The 19,505-nt window shown below is 44.5% G+C and overlaps 1 protein-coding gene across 3 annotated transcripts; it reads left to right on the top strand.

The window, feature by feature from the left end:
- The first annotated feature begins 661 nt into the window (after nt 1-661).
- Nucleotides 662-18,236, top strand: INPP1 (inositol polyphosphate-1-phosphatase). Of its 3 annotated transcripts, none has more exons than XM_068243824.1 (6): nt 662-732; nt 7,450-7,691; nt 14,042-14,102; nt 14,689-14,889; nt 15,881-16,055; nt 17,605-18,236. In XM_068243824.1, exons 2-6 carry the CDS (start codon nt 7,488-7,490, stop codon nt 18,143-18,145), a joined length of 1,182 nt encoding a protein of 393 aa, XP_068099925.1. In that variant the 5' UTR covers nt 662-732; nt 7,450-7,487; the 3' UTR covers nt 18,146-18,236. The 3 variants fall into 3 exon arrangements, with proteins under 3 accessions (XP_068099925.1, XP_068099926.1, XP_068099928.1); XM_068243825.1 differs by lacking the exon at nt 662-732 and adding an exon at nt 2,945-3,008; XM_068243827.1 differs by lacking the exon at nt 662-732 and adding an exon at nt 3,072-3,127.
- Nucleotides 18,237-19,505: the final 1,269 nt, after the last annotated feature.

The following is a 19,505-nucleotide window of genomic DNA, read 5'->3' as shown; positions in this document are numbered from 1 at the left end:
CGCAGAAGACCTTGACTGGCGGCGACTGACCGGATTACATGCAGCTGGTGTAATGAAAAATATTGCAACCTGTTTTGCAACTTGAATGGACTGTGCCCAACCAACTGCGCCTGTGCGCCTTTTTTCACATTTCTCTGCTGTCATTATTTGCAACTGCTGGTGTTTAGTTATTAGTTGCCCACCAAAGGGGGGGTTATTACTTCTCCCTCGGGGGGGGGGGGATTAGTTGCCCAGTAGAGGGTTCTGTGTGAGAATAGGGTTAGGTAGAGGAGGGTTCTGTGTGAGAATAGGGTTAGGTAGAGGAGGGTTCTGTGTGAGAATAGGGTTAGGTAGAGGAGGGTTCTGTGTGAGAATAGGGTTAGGTTGGGTTGCATTTTCTGATAGAAATACGTTGAAATCAATGGTTAGTTTGCACTTTCCTGTATAGTTGCTAAAACTTTCACCACATCCCCCCTGCATCTGTACAATCACTCCAGGCAATAGTGTCCACATGCAGCCCCCCCATGTCTATATAGACACACCCAGCCACGGTTTATGTGCTGTCACCACACACAGAGCCCCCCTCTCCCATCACCTCCACGTCACACACACAGAGGGGAACACGCAGCAGCATCACATCATTCACTCCCCCAGTCACGTGGCGCAGCACCTAGCGGCGTGACGTCACTTCCGCCAGCCTGTCAGTGTCACCCAGCAGCGGCGCCGTCACAGCGGAGATTCCGGGCGGCTCAGGTAAGGTGGAGGCTGAGATTGCCGAGCGGAGCGATGTGATCGGCGGTCTGATGGTACAGATCCCCCTCCTCACCCTGCATTGCACACAGCCTGCCTGAGGGGAGGGGCAGTCCTATCCTAAGGAGGGTATGCGAGGGCAGTTGTGGGCGTGGTTATGAAAAGTGGGCGGGGCTACCTGGGATGAAGGGAGAATGCCAATGTATCAGCATCCCCAAGGAGTGAGCCATCCCCCCTCCCTCCCCCATGTGGTAACAGGCTCCCTATTGCCCCCAATAATCACCCTGGAAACAGTCACCCTGCCCTCCATGGATATACAGCACAGGGACCATATTTATTTAAGTATTTAAAGAAAACTTGTAACAAAAAAAAGTGCCCCTGGGGGATACTCACCTCTGGAGGGGTTGGCCTGTGGATCCTATCGAGGCTTCCCCCGTCCTCCTGTGTCCCACGGCGGTCTCACTGTGTCCCTCCGAACAGCGAGCATGTAAATTTTTACCTTCCCGGCTCCAGTGCAGTAGCGGCTCTCAGCTCGGGAATAGCCGATCCCAGTCGGGTCTGCTCTACTACACAGGTGCAAGTCGCATGCGCAGAAAAGCGAACATGGCTGGGATTGGCTATTTCCGCCTGAGCTGAGACCTGCTACTGCGCATGCGCTGGGAAGGTACATATTGCAGGTGCTACTGCGCCACTAATTGTCAGCTGTGGCTTCGGAGGGGCACAGCAACACCACCGCGGGATGGAGGAGGACGGGGTTTCTTTAAGTACTTATCCGTTAGCCGGGCGCATCCTCTAGGTGGCGACAAAACTCCACCAGAGTAACATCTTTCCCTACTATCCATGTCGGCCTGGAGGGGGAATAGTAATTAGCGCCACCTGCCGGATGCGCCCGGCTAACGGATAAGTACCTATTTTATATAGCTCCGACATATTACTCAGCGCTGTACAGAGTATATTGTCTTGCCGCTGACTGTCCCTCAGAGGGGCTCACAATCTAATCCCTACCATTGTCATAAGTATGTATCTTGTAGTATTTGTATCATAGTGTAGGGTGAATTTTAGTGGGAAGCCAATTAACCTATGTGCATGTTTTTGGGATGTGGGAGGAAACCGAAGTGCCCGGATGAAACCCACACAGACACATACAAACTCCTTGCAGATGTTGACCTGGCTGGGATTCGAATCGGGGACCCAGCGCTGTAAGGCGAGAGCGCTAACCACTACGCCACCCTGCTGCCCATATTTCAGTGTTACTGGGTATCTGTAGGGTAAAAAGTGCCCCTTTTAGATACTTACCCCAATAGAGGAAGCGTCTTCATAATACTGAGGCTTCCCCGCCCCCCTCAGCCGATCCAGCGCTGGGCAAACCAGCTAGTTTTGGCGCTGCCATAGGCTGCATAGCGGCACTCAGTGACTAGTTTGGGCGCCCGGTGAAAGCCAGAGGTCAAATTAGAAAAAAAAAAGTAATTCACCCACCAGCAATAGCCTGTGCCCAAATTATGTATCCTCTCCCCCCCAGTCCAGTATGTCTAGTCTGATAACAATTAAGAAACCTGTCGATTTTGAGCTTGGGATCCAATCGCTGGCAATCAGTGAGCTGTATACTTTTATCCCCAGATCCAATCATTTTCTCAATCAGAAATAGGACTTGAAATTAAAATTGCATGGTGTATTCCAGGACAATTTTTTATTCGATTCATTGACTTGATTCGATTCAATCCGACATGTCCGATTGGGATTCGATTCGATTCAATTTGCCATTGAAAAACAATGGCGAATTGATTCCCGATTGGACGTGTCGGATTGAATCGAATCGGACAAAAAATTGTATGGTGTAGATGGGCCTTATACCTGGTACACACCATGCAATTTCCCATCAGACAGGTCAAATCGATTATTTCCGTCAGGTCCGATCTGATTTCCGATTGTTTTTCTGATCTATTTTGTATGGAACTGATCGGAAAATCGATCAGAAAAACGACCGTAAATCAGATCAGACCTTTTGGAAATAATCAATTCTACCCGTCTATCTGATGGGAAGTTGCATGTCGTGTGCCAGGCATAAAAAACACATCCTCATTCCGCCCAGGGAAATAGCATGCCACGTCATGGAGCGTGTTAGGACAAGTACCTCCATCCCACAGAATTCAGCATAAGTGCCTGGAGGGTGATAAATCTCTTCCAACACTTTCTATCCCTCCCCTCCTCTTTTTAGGCCTGACATACAGATCTGCGGCAAGTTTTAGCCCCCCTCCCAAGAGATGACGCTCCCCATTGAGGTAACACACTCCCAGATTCCCATATATAATTATGTAGTCTTTATATAGCAGCAACATCCTCTGCGGCGCTTTCACAGACTACAGGCTGTCTCCTGCTAACACAGAGGTTCCCGAAGGGTGTAAGTTGAATTTGCTTGTAATTGGAGTAATGTGTTGTAGATAGCGAAACGGGGAAAAATGATTTTTCCGGATAGCTGTAGCTGTATAAATTATATTGTTTGGTTGTCTTCAGTCTGCTCGTAATGTGTTTTAGAGCCATTCTCCACTAGGAAATGCGATCAGGCTAAGATGTGATCGGGTTTCCTTCTATTTACAGTACCGCGATTTTCCAACGATTGCAAAGCGATCCTTAGGCCCCATTCACACTTGCGTTCTGTCACGCAAAAAGGACCAGATCCGCATCGGAGCCGGACCTGATACGCATGGGAGCCGTACTGCACCTATCCGCATGCGATGCGGATCCGGTCCGTTTGCATGCGTATTTCTTGCGGTGTGAACACGGCTGCCATGCGGATCCGGGGGAAAAAACAAAAAACAAAAGTACCTAAACTTGTTGGGGTCTGCAGAAGGTGCACCTGGTGCACCTGTAGAATCAGGTCCTCTGCTGTAGGCCTCACCTCCACCTCCGACATACTGCCAAACAGCTCCAGCACGTAAGTCACTGCTGCTCCACTGCTGCCCATGTGTCCCCATCCGAAATGGCCGCTAGAATCCGCATAGGAAGTGGGGTAGAACGTCAGGTGTTTGCATCCTGTGTGTTCTGTGCTTTCCGCTCCCCATAGGTTTCCACATCCGGATGGTGCAGTCAGGATCCGTTCCGGGTGCGTGAGCCGGACCCAAAAAATAGCGCATGTTGGAAAAGCCTCCGGAGTCCGGATCCGATCCGGCTCCGGAGTGTACGGAACGTACGTGTGTGAACGTCCGCATAGCCTTTGCATTGCTATGCGGAACGTACGTTCCGTTTGTACAGTATAAGGTCCGGATCCGATCAGGCGGATCCGGACAGGGAACGCTAATGTGAACCAGGCCTTAGAGTGAACAACACGATTGGGGTGCGTTTGCATTTCCCAACAGGAGGTGTAAAAAAAACTCAGCGGGAAATAGTGTGAAATTCTGAATCACAGGAAAAAAATTGCATAACGGCACGACTGCTATGCGATATTCCTGCGAGCGCAAACGCACCAAAAATGCAGCAGGTGGGCAATTCGGATTCAGAGAATAAGCAATCTCACTAGTGGAAAAACTGCAATGCGATTTACACATTAATCATGGTTCTGAAGCGATTTTCAAAACGATTCCGGATGGAAACTTACCGAGTGGAAAAGGCCTTTTAAAGTGGACCTGAACTCAGAACTTCCTCTCTGCTCTAAAAGATCAGCAACAGCATTATAACCTTAAAAGGAACACATTTCTTTGTTACAGCTGCTACAAATCCTGCAATACATCTGCCTGCTTTCATGGAAGCAAACATAGGGCTAACATCCTGTGCTTTCAAATGAGCCTATCTGCCATGGCAGTCAGCTGACACAGGAAGAGATCAAATTACAACTTGTGATTAGTCACAGATGAGGGGGAATTAAACAGGCTAAACTCTCTAAATACATACAGGGTGCATTTCTCTAGGTTTCCCTTCTATTCTGTTCCGGTCCACTACTAGCTCTGCTTTCAGAGGAAATAATCATTGTAAATGAAGAATAATATTGTCCCTCTGTAGATATTCTGTTTCCATCCCATAGAGAGCAGTAAGTGTAAGTAGTGACTGGTGCGCCCCCACAGTGGAGCGTGTCTGTATGGACTGTGGTGCAGCTGCTGTGCGTGGGAATCGCTCAACTAAAGACATAAAGGGAAGGCAAGCTAATTTTGTGGTTTCTCCAGATGTAGCCACTCTCTCTTTTTTTTTTTTCAAAGCAAACCTGAACTGAAAATAAACTTAGGAGATACTGTAATTAATTGTACGTGTTTTACAAATGGTGAATAGAATACAGTAGAATATTGTTATAGTAAACCTCTGGATATAGTAAATTGAGTCTGGTAGTGGCCTGACCTTATACTACTGCTATCCTATTATGTGTATCATGTGATATTTACAATGTATTTATTATTTTAGCACTTTCTTCACTCCTGACGAAGTTTCTAATTAGTGAAACGAAACATGTAGGGCAGGGGTCCCCAAACGTTTTGGATCGAGGGCCAGGTCAACATACTTGACAGCTGGGGGGCCGGAGTATACATAAAATGATGTAGAAGTCTTTGTGGGCCAGACAGTAAAGCATACCCAGGTGACAACCTGCAGTCCAAATGGACACCTGATGTAGAATTAGATTGGAACCTAGCGAATTACTGCTTTCGGGCTTCCATGTGGATGGGTGGTGCCAGCACTGCTATTCTATATGCGGACAACCAATATTTAAAGATGTAGCTAACCGCATCTATAAGTAAAACATTTTGTATGTGGGGGGCCAGTACAAAAGCCTCAGGGGGCCACATTCGGCCCGCAGGCCTTAGTTTGAGGACCACTGATGTAGGGTATTATGTGGGGGTTTAATAGATATACAATGTGAGTTTTGAGGGTAGTCCTATTTGACTAATGACCTTATACCCCCTACCCATTGTGTCACTTTGAATCACTTAGTGTGGATAGTATTTGTCCTAACATTTTAATATATCCAATGAAAGTTATATTTTAGATTTTTGTCTCCTCCTATAGGGTTATATCTTGTGTTGTTCTATTGTAAAATCAGGTGTGTTGTTTCTAGTTAAATATATATGTATGGCCAATTCCTATACAGTAAACTCGAGGAGGTGAATGCTTCCCTGGACTCCCAAAGGCGGCAAATTTGAACGGGGGAAAGAGGACACGGAGAGAGGATTGAATTCTAAACAGCAGCCAGGACAGTCTGATGTAAAATCTGTTTCAGCTGCAAAACAAACAGAAGTAATGAGTGACCCTTAAACTTTTCAGCACTCAAGGGTCACAACTTCTGTCAGCAGTCTTTTCTCAGCTAGATAAAAGTGTTTTGCCTTCTATTTCCTTTTCAATAATAAAATATTTTGACAAGCTGTTTGACAGCTTCATTTGCGTAGATAATAGCATATTTTTCTTTAACATTTGCATTTTTCACATGTCACTTCAAGTACCCATTAAATAAAAGATCAACAATTTGCTAATAAGAAAAATCATCAACTGAAGTGAGAGGGATAAGGAGGCTGCCATATTTCTTTCCTTTTAAGCAATACCAGTTGCCTGGCAGCCCTGCTGATCCTCTGCCTCTAATACTTAGCCATAGACCCTGAACAAGCATGCAGCAGATCAGGTGTTTCTGACATTATTGTCAGATCTGACAAGAATAGCAGGGCTGCCAGGGAGGGAACTAGTATTGTTTAAGAAGAAATAATTAGGGAAGCCTCCATATTCTTCTCACTACAGTTGCTCTTTAAGTTTATGTATAAATTCAGATTTAAAGAGAAACTCCGACCAAGAATTGAACTTCATCCCAATCAGTAGCTGATACCCCCTTTCCCATGAGAAATCTATTCCTCTTCACAAATGGATCATCAGGGGGCTCTGTATGGCTGATATTGTGGGGAAACCCCTCCCACAGGAAACTGTGAGGACCCTGGTCCTGACAGTTTCCCGTCTATGAACCTCATTGCATTGTGGGAAATAACAGCTTTTTACAGCTGTTTCCAACAGCCAAAAAAGCAAGCAGCATCTCCTTCCGCTGACATCACCTGCCAGCAGTAAAAATGTCACCATGTGATAAATGTTAGAATGTAAATCAGGGAGAGGAAAGATTTTACAATGAGCAAACACTGACTAAATCATTTATACATAATTCTTGTAAAAATGAAGCACTTTTTTTCTTACATTATTTTCACCGGAGTTGCTCTTTAAACACTTTTGCACTTTCAGGCCCTTATCCAATTCACTGGGCCATATGCAATTAACTTTTTCTCCTGTGTTTTCTCCTAGGTGAGATTTTCAGACTTTTCTATAAAATGCCTTTTAAACCACCAATGAGCAAAAAAAAAAAAAAGTACTCAAAATGATTTTGATAGTACTTTTCAACTACTTTTGGTACTTTTTGGCAAAGCAAAATGCTGAAAAGTTTTTCTAAATTGAAGTTGAAAAATTATCTCCTAGGAGAAAACTCAGGTGAAAAAGTTAATTGCATATGGGCCACTTTTTCTTAAAAGTTTTCTCCTAGATCATTTTTTTGTTTAAAATAACTTTTCAGCCCTCTGCAATTGAAAAAGTACCGAAAAGTAGGTGAAAAGGTACAGTTAAAATGATTAGGAGTATTTTTTTTGCTTGCCTAAAAGGCATTTTATTGATAAGGTGTAAAAACATCACCTAGGAGAAAACATGAAAAATAGTGAATTGAATCAGGTCCGCAGTGTTGAATGTGATATATTTTAATAGGATTTGTTTGTTTTCTAGCTGCAACTTAACAGGCCACGCAACAATTGAAACAGAAAATGTCTGATATCCTTCACGCATTGCTGCGCGCTTCAGAAAAAGCTGCCTGTATCGCCCGAGCCTGCCGCCAGGAGGAAACGCTCTTCCAACTCCTCATCGAAGAGAAGAAAGAAGGGGAGAAAAACAAAAAATTCGTAACCGATTTTAAAACTCTAGCCGACGTCCTGGTCCAGGAAGTCATAAAACACGATCTTGGCAAAAAGGTAACTTCCTGTTCTCGGAATGTTGACACCGGGCTGATGCATGTGACTAGAGATAAGTTGTATCCCCGCCCACCTCTTCTGAGAGAAATACAGAAGGGGACGGGAGCCACATCACTGACTGGCCGGAGCTGGGGGGAGGGGGTTGGGTCTTAGGGAAAGATACACTTACTCTTTGTTAGACAGTTTTGGAGGGCGATTTTTATTTCATCATCACACTATGGAAAACTGTAATCAAAGTAAGGCATTTTTGGAAGAAATTAGCATGCCTACCAGGGAGCATGTTTAGTTTTAGGTTACTAGTATGTTGCCGTGCGTTGCAGCTGACACTGTTTATGCACATTGCAGCTCGGTGCAATCCACAGGAAGAACCCTCTGTATCTACTGGACTCATTCTGGTAGAATCGGTTTATTCCAGGCACAATCCTGGCTGTTAATGAGCACATTTGAACTGGGCATGCTTGAGTAAGATCAGCACATGCCCAGTAGAATAAAGTGCTCATGCATAGAAAAAAAAAAGCTATGCACTGGGCATGTGCGAACCTTCCTCACAGGGGCATAACTAGAAACCAACATAACTAGACCCCCAGCAAAACTGAGCTGGTGGGGCCTCCTGCAAAACCCTTAACTCCCACCCCCTGCCCCCTCCGCTGATCAAAAATTAGTCAATGGCCTCCTGTATTACCTTATAACCAATCAGATAAGTGGACGTCTATGTTTTATGATGCACAGAAGAAAACAAGAGATACTGTACGGCGGCAGCTCAATCTAGTTCTCAAAGAGTGGAAACAGCCCTTTGGCCTCGTTCACATTACAGGCGTTACCATCCATATTTCAGCAACGCGTGTAGGAGGCAGACACGCACAGACATCAGAAGTGCATAGACTGCACTATCCGATGCTCACACTGCATACGGAACGTACCAGTGTGGTGCACGAACGCATGCTGCACGCATTTTTTAGCAAAACGTGCGACTGACCCATTCACTACAGTGAATAGACTCAGCCACGCAACGCATGTAAACGCAGATGGCGTGCAATGGTTTGTGTTCCGATCGCACAACCATCTTCGGGCTTGATTCACTAAACATATCACACCTTATCAATTTATAAAGACGCACAAAAACGACAAATTGCAAGTGGAAAGCGCAATTGAAAATGTGATTTCAGTGTGATCTAAAAAATTAAAACTGGACGCGATCTTGTTTTCTCAAGTGTGTACCCATCCTAAAACATACAGGCCTCGTTCACATTATCACACGCAGGGCTTGATTCACTAAACCGTGATAACTCAAATATCACACCTTATCAAAGATATCACACCTTATCAGCGTTAACGTGCCTTATCAGAGTAGCATAGCAAGCGCTTTGAACCCGCAGGGGCTCAGGGCAGGGCGAGTGCCATTGCCAATTAGCAGGCATAAGTTTGTAGCGCTTTGTGTCACACTGAAATCACGTCTTCATTTGCACTTTCCCCTTGCGATTTGTCGTTTTTGTGTCTTTATAAATTGCAACAAAATTCAGTAGTTATACACACTCGCAGTAGGCATAAACTAGATCCACGCAGTCAGCATTATGAACGCGAAGCTGACGCAAAGATAAGAACGCAAACAAATGCAGAATCTTCTGCGGTCCATAGAAAGACATTGCAGGCGCAGCGCTCTGTGTTTGAGTCTGCCGGCGACAGCCCCCCCCCCACCAAAAATATTGGTACACACATCTACATGAATTATTGCAGTGTTCCAATCACCTCCAAGGTCACAGATCTATAGAATGAAAACAATGTATTTCGAGGTGCCGACTAACGGTACAATTTTATTTTTTTTCAGATTCGATCTTTCGGGCACTTTTTGGGATTCAATTGTATAGAAAACTGTGCAATTTATGGCGCAAATCAATGTGATACGATTTTTTTGTCGAACGGAAAAGGAAAAATTATCGAGACAATAAGTTGCATTTTACGATCAAATTGGAATGTAAAACCTTTCCCTTAATGGAAACAACCGATAACTGCCTTCCAATAAGTTACGATCATTGAAATCATGTTGAAAATTGCATGTGATGAAAAAATTGTACCGTTAATGGGGACCTTAACCACTTTCGCCTCTTGGACGTACTAGCTACGTTCAGGAGGCCATATGCGCTCCCGCGTGCTCCCGGCAGCGGATGGTTAGCCCAGGAATCAAGGAATCAGGCTATGGTGCCCGATCACTGATTCCTCTCAGCCCACAGAAAAAGCGACAACTTCTCTCGGAAGCTTCGCTTTTTCTGACTCCAACGTTCCCCTACATCACTCTAAGCGTACATGTTACGCTTAGAGTGACGTCATGTAAACAAATTCATGGCTGCCATCTTGTGGCCAAAAAGTAGAACTACAACTAAAAAAAATACCCAAATAAAATGATTAATTAAAAAAAAATGTAAATATTCACCTAAGGGTCTAAACTTTTTAAATATCAATGTAAAGATGAAATATTTTTTTTTTTTTTTTTTTTTTTTTTTTATTATAAGCTTGTAAATAGTGATGGATGCAAAACGGAAAAAATGCACTTGTATTTCCAAACAAAATATTGTCGCCATACATTGTGATAGGGACATAATTTAAACGGTGTAATAACCGGGACAAATGGGCAAATACAATACGTGAGTTTTAATTATGGAGGCATGTATTATTTTAAAACTATAATGGACGAAAACTGACAAATATACAAATGAATTTTTTCAGTTTTTTTCTTATTCTTCGTGTTAAAATGCATTTACAGTAAAGTGGCTCTTAGCAAAATGTACCACCCATAGAAAAACGAAAAAACAAGATATAGATCAGTTCATTGTGATAAGTAGTGATAAAGTTATGGGCTAATGAATGGGAGGTGAACATTGCTCGGATGCATAAACTGAAAACGACTGAGGTCTGAAGTGGTTAAGATGCATAGGATAGAGGCTTTCTCAAATAAAGAAACTTACATTAAAAAAATGTTTAAAATGTAGTAAAGCTTTGACAGTGTAGTACTGTAGCATGGATAACAGCAAGTGGATTGTATTCTTTAAAAGTTCAGCATAGCAGTGACTGTCTTGCTAGATAAGTTGAGGTTTTCTGCTATAAAGCTGCCCTTTCTGTCTTGTGCTGCCAGTCACTATCACTGTCTTCCTTCTGCCCGACTGTTTTTATCTCTGCTTTGTACGTTGTTTTTTCCTCCATGTTTTATACAGGAGGGCGGGTGGATGTTGATTAAGAATTTTATATGTACGTCTGTGGCTCTGTGCAGTAGTTTAATTTTTTCATGAGAAAGTGGAACTGTAGCGAAAAGGGGGAAAAAAATAAATCAATATATTGAAAAGTGAGCAGTTACAAAGTAGAAGAGAGCTCAAGAAATGATTAATATTCATCATGTAATTTGTTCATATTATTTGACCCTCAATCAGCCTGCACATCATCATCTTTACTACTGGCAGACAAGAAAAAAACAGATAGCTCCAACTGCCATTACCTAAAACCACACCCCCTAATAATGCGATAGGCTAAAAGGTTGTTTTTACATATGCACAGAGGAGGATACTGGTTGCTTGGCCGTTATTTCCCACAATGCAACAAGGTTCACAGACAGCAGACTGTCAGGACCATGGTCCTGACATCACACTGGGAGGGGTTTTGCCACAATATCCGCCATACAGATCCCCCTGATGATCCGTTTGAGAAAAGGTAAATATTTTTCGTGGGAAAGAGGTATCAGCTACTGAGTAGAGTGAAGTTCAATTCTTGGTTATAGTTCCTCTTTAAAGAGGAACTCCAGCCTAAACAAACATACTGTCAATAAGTTACTTTAGTTATGTTAATTAAAATAGATAGGTAATATAATCTCTTACCCACACTGTTTTAAAAGAACAGGCAAATGTTTGATTTCATGATGGCAGCCATCTTTTTGGTTGAAAGGAGGTGACGGGGAGCATGAGACACAGTTCCAACTGTCCTGTGTGCTGAGCACCTCTCCCAGTTGCTAGGCAACGTGAATAACAACATAGGAAATCCCATCATGCTCTGCACAGCATCAGGGGAAAAAAGGCCGAGCTTTTTTTCTTTGATGGGTGGAGCTTAGCTAAAAATTCTCCTAAAAATGATGCTTTGGTAAGAAAAACAAAGTTGTGATGCTGTGAAACTGTTAAAGAAACACCAAGCCTTTTCAGTTCTGCTGAGTAGATTTTTAGTCTGGAGGTTCACTTTAAGGTTATAGCTACATTTTCAGTCTGATTATTTAAATATGTTCTCAGGAATGGAGAAATGAAGGATCTGGCTGTGATTTATTACAAGATGAATGCTCCCATACCAGGACTGCTGGTACAACCACGGCCACCCTCAGTATATTGAGCGCTCGGCTTGGGCTAGCAGTGGGGTAGTGTGATGACGCAGGGGTCTCTGGGGTACAGTGCAGGTGCATGGCAGAGGGGGAGCAGTCAGGACATAGCCAATCAGAGCTAAAGCACTGCCAACTGCCTTGGGCTCTATGGCTGGATGTGTCATGTGACCCTAAACTTGAAGGTCTTTGGAAGAGAGGAATTAAAAATGAAATAAAACCACACAGAATCAAACCAATAGATATGAAATCATGCAAAATCTAATCAATTGATTTATACAATCGAAATTGTGGCCTGATTAGAGACCAGCAGTACCATTGGTTTCCTCCGATATCACTGATTCAACCATCTCTTCTGGCGACTTTCCCCATTCGCTCTTTATACTTCAAACGTCTTTACAGCACCTGCTAAGCAAAAACAAAAACTGTATAAGCTAAGTGGCCTTGACTATTCCCGCTGTATTATTCATCCTTTATCACAGGGATCTGATTGGCTGGGTGATCATAAAGGTTCTGTAAATAAAGGTGGAAAAATATAGGCATCCTTATGCTGGGAATACACAATGGGCCTGATTCATCAAGCTGTGCTGCTTAGCACCAGTTCAGGACCGTAGGCTTACACCCCCCCTAGTGACCAGGCTGTTTTTTATAATGTAGTGCTCTGCAGCTTTAACTGCTTGCTGCAGGGCCGTACAACTAAGCACCCAAGTTAATCCTCCCTTTTCTGCCCACCAACAGAGCTTTTCTTTTTTTTTTTTTTTTTTTTTTTTTTTTTTTATTAATTTTATTTCCTTTTTTTTATAAATTTTTGTTATTTATATTTATTCTTATTTCCCCCGACAGCCAATCACGGCGATCCTATCTCATAGGCATCAGCCTATGAGAGGGGATCGCGATCGGAGCCTCTCCTGGGGAGAGCCGAGTGACACGGCTTTCCCCAGTACAGCGCTGCAGTAGATTGCAGCGCTGTACAATGATAATATACGCCGGTTTCGCCTTCTAACAGTCTGCTAGCGGTGATCGGTCCGCGCATCGCCGTGCAATCCCCTGTAAAACCCCGACCCAGGACTTGATGCCTTTTAGCGTTAGGCGGTCCTGGGGCTGCAACCTTCCCGACGCCTATTGGCGTTAGGCGGACGGGAAAGGGTTAATGTGAAGGAGCGCCCGCTTTGCCTGCCTTACATTGCTATGTAAGGAGCATGCCTTCCTTAGTTACAGCAGTAGGGTATTGCACCGTGTTAGCCATCAGTAAAAGCAAGACGTTTTAAATCAGGATGACACCATTTATTGGCTAACAAAGCTTTCGGCCTTGCAGCCTTCGTCGGGCTTACATCCTGTTAGTTTGCAAACTAACAGGATGTAAGCCCCGTAAAGTCTACAAGGCCGAAAGCTTGCTTATTCTTTTTCATTTTTAGTTAGCCAATAAATGGTATCATCCTGATTTAAAACTTCTTCCTTAGTTACGCGAGTTTAGTATTGTGGTAACGATACTTTACAGGACCGCCCGCAGTTAAAGTTACTGTTGCTATGTAAGCAAATCGCGTAACTAAGAAAGGCACACTCCTAACATAGCAACGCAGGTGCAATGTAAGGCAGGCAAAGCGGGCACTCCTTCACGCTAAGCTAAGCAGTGCAGCTTGATGAAAAAGGCCCAATGAGTTTTTTCGGCAGATAGAGGACTCGATAGATAATTTCCCGACAGGTCCGATTTTTGATCGTTTTACTGATCGATTTGTATAGAAGTTATCAGAAAAACCGATCAAAATCAGATCGGACATGTCGGAAATTATCTACTGAGTCATCTATCTGCCGAAAAAACTCATGGGGTATTCCCAGCATAATCTTTCCGTGTAGAAGTTTTTGGACTTTTTGCAGTTTTTTCTCACATCCTGGTCACCTGTAAGAGATGGCAGTGTTCAGATTTCAGCCGGAGTTTTTGTGTACACAGCAATGTTGTTATTTTTGCATGACTTGTGTTCAGTAATCCTGACTATTCAAACTGCAGTTTCCAGGCTTCGAGAAAAATGTCAGAGGGGAAGAATCCAATGAATTTACCAATGAACTCGGTAAGTCCCGGAAAATATTTGTGTGTTATGTGACTGGGCATTGTACCCCCTCCCCTCTACCTACACATTTATGCAACTATTTCCCTGCTCACTCCCTGTAATGTAATACTGTCTCATGTTTTGTATACTCATTTAAAAATAAATATGTATCTTAAAGCACACCTGTTGTGTGAGAGAGATATGGAGGCTGACCAATTTATTTCCTTTTAAACAATGCACATTGCCTGGCTGTCCTGCTGATCATATACCGCCAATACTTTTGTCCAGAAACCCGGAACAAGCATGCAGCAGATCAGAGGTTTCTGACATTATTGTCAGATCTGAGAAGAATAGCTGCATACTTTGCTCTGGTGTGGCACTACTGCAGTGAAATAGATCAGCAGAACTGCCAGGCAACTGGTATTGTTTAACAGGAAATAAATATGGCAGCCTCCATATCCTTCTCGCTACAGTTGTCCTTTAAGGTAATGCAATGTTAGCTAATGCAGCTTCTGAGGGGAGAGTCTCTGTGGGTGAGGTATGGGTTTAACGTGTCTGGCGTATTCTGAAGTAATAATGACATGTATTTGTTGTCTGTTATTTGTAGGAGAGAAGATCATAGTTGAAGTCCGCCCGACAGAGCAGGAAACGGCGACTCTCCTGCAGAAAGTGCTGGACAGCAACGAGGCTGCAGCCAGGAAGCTGGCCCAGGCCGTTCATCAGGAGGTCACGTTCACTGATGAGTCTGTAGATACTGTTCATGTGGATGTTCCACTGAGCAACCTCGCAGTGTGGGTGGATCCCATCGGTGAGTGGCTGCAGTACAATATAAAGCCCCACTCTAGAGCCACAGTTGTATTTCTAGTCCTGCGCAGCACTGGGTTGTGTTGCTGATGTCCCATAAATCACCACCACGCACTTCCTGCACTGAGGACTGTCTGTGCCATAGACTGCAATCTTCTCTGAGAGATTCAGTCTGAGCCACGCCCCCTTGCACAAGAGCGCAGACACTGCCCACTTCCTGCACTGAGGACTGTCTGTGCCATAGACTGCAATCTTCTCTGAGAGATTCAGTCTGAGCCATGCCCCCTTGCACAAGAGCCCAGACAATGCTCACTTCCTGCACTGAGGACTGTCTGTGCCATAGGCTGCAATCTTCTCTGAGAAATTCAGTCTGAGCCACGCCCCTTTGCACAAGAGCCCAGACACTGCTCACTTCCTGCACTGCGGACTGCCTGTGCCATAGGCTGCAGTCTTCTCTGAGATTCAGTCAAGCCGCTCCATCCACAGAGCCTAAAACTAACTCCCTTCAGCTCAGCTGCTTCTGGTCATATGATAAAAAGTTTGAGACGGGATTCTGACCATTAGACACCAGGGAACTGTATAAGGGAGGGAGGTAGAGCCATTAAACACCCGGGAGGGAGGTGGCCAGTAGTCATTGAGTTAGCCCGCAACTTTGTCCCAGTGTTCAATCTCAGCCCATTTTGTGGTTGAGATTAACACCCCGGATTTAGCCTAATAGGAAGAAGGTGTGGTTTAGGAAAAGCCGGCACATCAGTACTAATCATATGTCCAGAACCTGATGTATACATTGAGCCTCAGAATAAGTGTACAAGCGTGAAACGGTCGTCAGGTCGCCCCGTGCTGCTTCCCATCTACAACTTCACCAACAGCAACTCATCTAGACTGAGCAGGAAGGATCTATGGATGTTTTACAGTCTAACCTAACCGTTTTTGCTTCCTTGGATTCTTCATTGAAAGTAGATATTTTTTGTTTTTTCTGTCTCTTCCCTGATCAGATTCAACCTACCAATACATAAGAGGATCAGCAGATGTTACTCCAAAGAGAGGCATTTACCCAGAGGGCCTTCAGTGCGTGACCGTGCTGATTGGCGCGTACGCCGCAGACACAGGACTGCCGATTATGGGCGTGATCAACCAGCCCTTCGCATCAAAAGATCCCGCAACACACAAGTACGTTGTTCATGAGCCAGTTTTATGTCTCTATAATAATATTGTTTCCGAAAATGTTACCTCTCCATGGTGAAGCCGCCAGAGATGAGATGATTGGTTTATGCTACAGACTTTCTGCTGTAGGAGAAATCCTGGAGAAAGGCTTGCGATTTTCCAAACGCAGACCAGTTCAGTGTCTGTTCCATTCCATTTTTACGTCACGTCCGCAGGCAGATGCATTGAACCATAGGTGGCTATGGGCAACACATCCACTCGTCTGGAAAGACTGTTTGGATTGCTATGCGCCAAACTATCTTTTATTTAGCAAGTCGAAGCAGATCCTATTTTTAGGATCCGCTTTCTGCATTTCTGTGAGCTGCAAAAAAACTTTCCCAACGGGTACAAGTGGGAGCCAATGCCTTACTGCTTTCTGACCAGCAATCGACCTGACAAGAGCCGGCCAGCAAAGTCCCAAATAAACTTTTGTGGAGTTTGGCAGCGGTGCAAACGGCAAAGTTTAGTGGCAGCATCTAAATTCCCCAGCTCCTCCCTCTACCCCTGTAGCCTCCTCTCATGTCTATCGTCAGAGTACAGATGGGCTGGATGGGCTGCCCTGTCTATTTCCTGCCTTGAGACAGGTGTGAGAACAGAACGCTGGGAAGGACTCTAAAGGTGCGTACACACATGCAACTATAGTCGTTTGTAACGATCGTTCCCCGATCTTTACCAACGACGGTCGTTACAAAAAACGAACCACCGACTATTAAGGCAAACGACGAACGAGCCAAAGCGTTACAAAAGAAAGTTCTGTCTCGGCGGATTTTAACCAACGACGATCGTTTGCAAAAGTAGTACATCGTTGGAAACGGTCGTTCGTACTAGACTTGACATGCGCATTTCACTATTTCTCTGTGAAACTTCTCATTTTTATGCGCAGGCGCAATAGTTGCTTTACGTGATGTAACGTTTGTTCTAACGATCAGATCGTTACACACCTTTTAAAACTATCTTTACATAGGTCGTTCTTTCGTCAATTAAAAGTTCGTTCGTCGTTCTCAACAAACGATCATTGTCGCATGTGTGTACGTAGCATAGGAATGCAGATGCTGCTGCTAAAACTTGTGCTGTTCGCCTTTCTTTGCAATTGGCCGGCCAGGTCCTCTCATTTCACATAAGAGAACAGAGGCGCCAGGTGGATAAAAGGTAATAAAAAAAAATGTAAAATTTGCTGAGAGGCAGTGGTGGACTTGCCTCCGGAAAGCAGACTCAAAATACTGTCTGAATTAAACAAATAAATGTATTATTGGTACCCAAAAAGATGCACGTTCTGGTCAGCCAAGGTCCAAGAAAGTTAAATGCAGTTTCTTTGCATATTGGCTGCATCACATAGTGGCTGGGCAGATACCAAAGTGGCCAGACTTGGGGTTTTGGCTGTAACATATCCACAACGCTTGATAACCGCTCGTGTGACCCAGCAAAACATTTTCAGTTCAGTTCCTCCTTTAGTAAGTTGCTCCTATTAGTACAACTTCCCATAGAATAATAACTATGTACATTTGTTTGTGTTTAGGTGGAAGGGCCAGCGGTATTGGGGTTTGTCCTATCAGGGTACCAACATCTGTTCCGCCAGCGGGTCTCGAGCCCCCGGCAAATCAGAACATTCTTCTCCGGAGGAAGCTGGATCTAAGAAGAACTTGTACGGAGTGGTAACAAGCTCCGGTGAAGCTAAGGATGTCCTAAGGTCTCTCTCTGCTCTGTGCCCGAAGAATCTGTATTTTGCCGCCGGGGCGGGTTACAAAAGCCTCTGTGTGATTCAAGGTCTGGTAGACTTCTATGTGTTTTCAGAAGACACCACATTCATGTGGGATAGCTGTGCTCCTCACGCCATTCTGAGGTCTCTAGGAGGTGGAATGGTGGATTTCTCCGAGTGTGTCAGGACTGTAAAGCAGAAGAAGAAGTTACTCGATGCCCCCCATCTCCTGTACAACTCGGAAGTGCCGGGAGCGACTGGAGCCGACAGGTGGGCTAATAAAGGAGGACTTATCGCCTACAGGTCAGAAGAACATCTCCAGAGCTTTGTAGAACTCCTCATACAGCATTTACCGTCATAAACAGTATCAGTACTGTGCCTTTTGCTTGAAGGAGACCTTCAATCAAGCCTTAAAGTGTTGTCATACTTATTAAAGCCAGACTAAACCTCAATTGATCATGGCAAATTCCAACAGCAATCAAAATAAGAGAATATAAACAATGTATGGAGGAAAGAATACTTGTTTATTGGGCTAAATGTGCGCATTCCTCTCCTAAACAAGTGGGCGGGTCCATCAGGTTTGACCACGTTTATCCCAAAGTAGGAAGAGCAACATGTCCATATTAAAATAGAAACCATGTGTCCACATGAGGAGGCGGGACTTGTACTTTACAGGAAGTAGGTGGTGAGCAATTGTAAGACCTCAACTCTGCTAACAGGAAGTTAGCCAGGCAGTAGAGGTCTTAAGCCTGTATGGAATGGGTGCACAGCTGTATTAAAGTGTACCTGTGAGGGTAAAAAATGAAGTCCTCAGATCAGGAAAACCTCCGTATAGTTCCAAGGCTCCCCCCATCCTCCTCAATCCCACCGATTCAGTGCTGGGTTCCTCTAAACATTGGACAAGGGCTTGTCAAATATGTTCTCTTGGCCAGCCATGGTGGGGTCGAATGGGGCACTGCTTCCAAAGGCTCATCACTGCTTGGGTAAATGGCTAACATTACATTTTTAGCAGAGTTACATGAGTAGGTTTTCTATTTGTCAAGCTTAGTTCCATAGCAGGGTAATAATTCACCATTGATCCACATGACTGCTTTCAGAAATCACCTTGTTGAATTGGGGTTTAATTGTGCTTTAAATAGTACTTCCAGCATAAAAGACAGAGGCTGTCATTTAAGGCTCTCTATCGATACTGCGGGATTCGGGGGGTCTTAGGGTTAATTACTTACCTGATCGGCTGTAATTCGTTAGGCACCCAACCTCCTGGGCAAAACAGTCACGGCCATTTTTTTCAAGTCTTCCGAAGCTCTGTGGCCACTCCCACCTGTGTTTCCTCGGCTCTTGTCCACGGCGTGGGAAGTCCTGGGCTCCCTTGCAGCATGGGTGCTCATCACCTCACTGCATATATGCACACAAACGCAGAAAATGCGCAGTTAGGCACCAGACTCAAAATCTGTATTTAAGGGGCCAGGTGAAAGTATTTCAGTGCAGTTGCTTTGTTGCAGTTAGGTGCTAGTTTTTGCTAGAGACGTCCTTGCTGATCGTCTTTACTGATTATTCCTGTTCCTGACCCGGCTAGTTCGACTACTCTCTGATCCGTGCTCCCTGTTGCTGGCCCTGCCTGTTCCTGACTACCGTATTGCCTGCCTCTGCCCCTTGCCTGTTATTCTTCCACGTCTGTCTGCCGCCTGCCTCGACCCCTTGCCTTTTACTTTACCACATTT

This window comes from Hyperolius riggenbachi, chromosome 7, assembly GCF_040937935.1.
Source record: "Hyperolius riggenbachi isolate aHypRig1 chromosome 7, aHypRig1.pri, whole genome shotgun sequence".
Taxonomy (NCBI): Eukaryota; Metazoa; Chordata; class Amphibia; order Anura; family Hyperoliidae; genus Hyperolius; species Hyperolius riggenbachi.
This window is presented reverse-complemented; position numbering and strand designations above follow the sequence as displayed.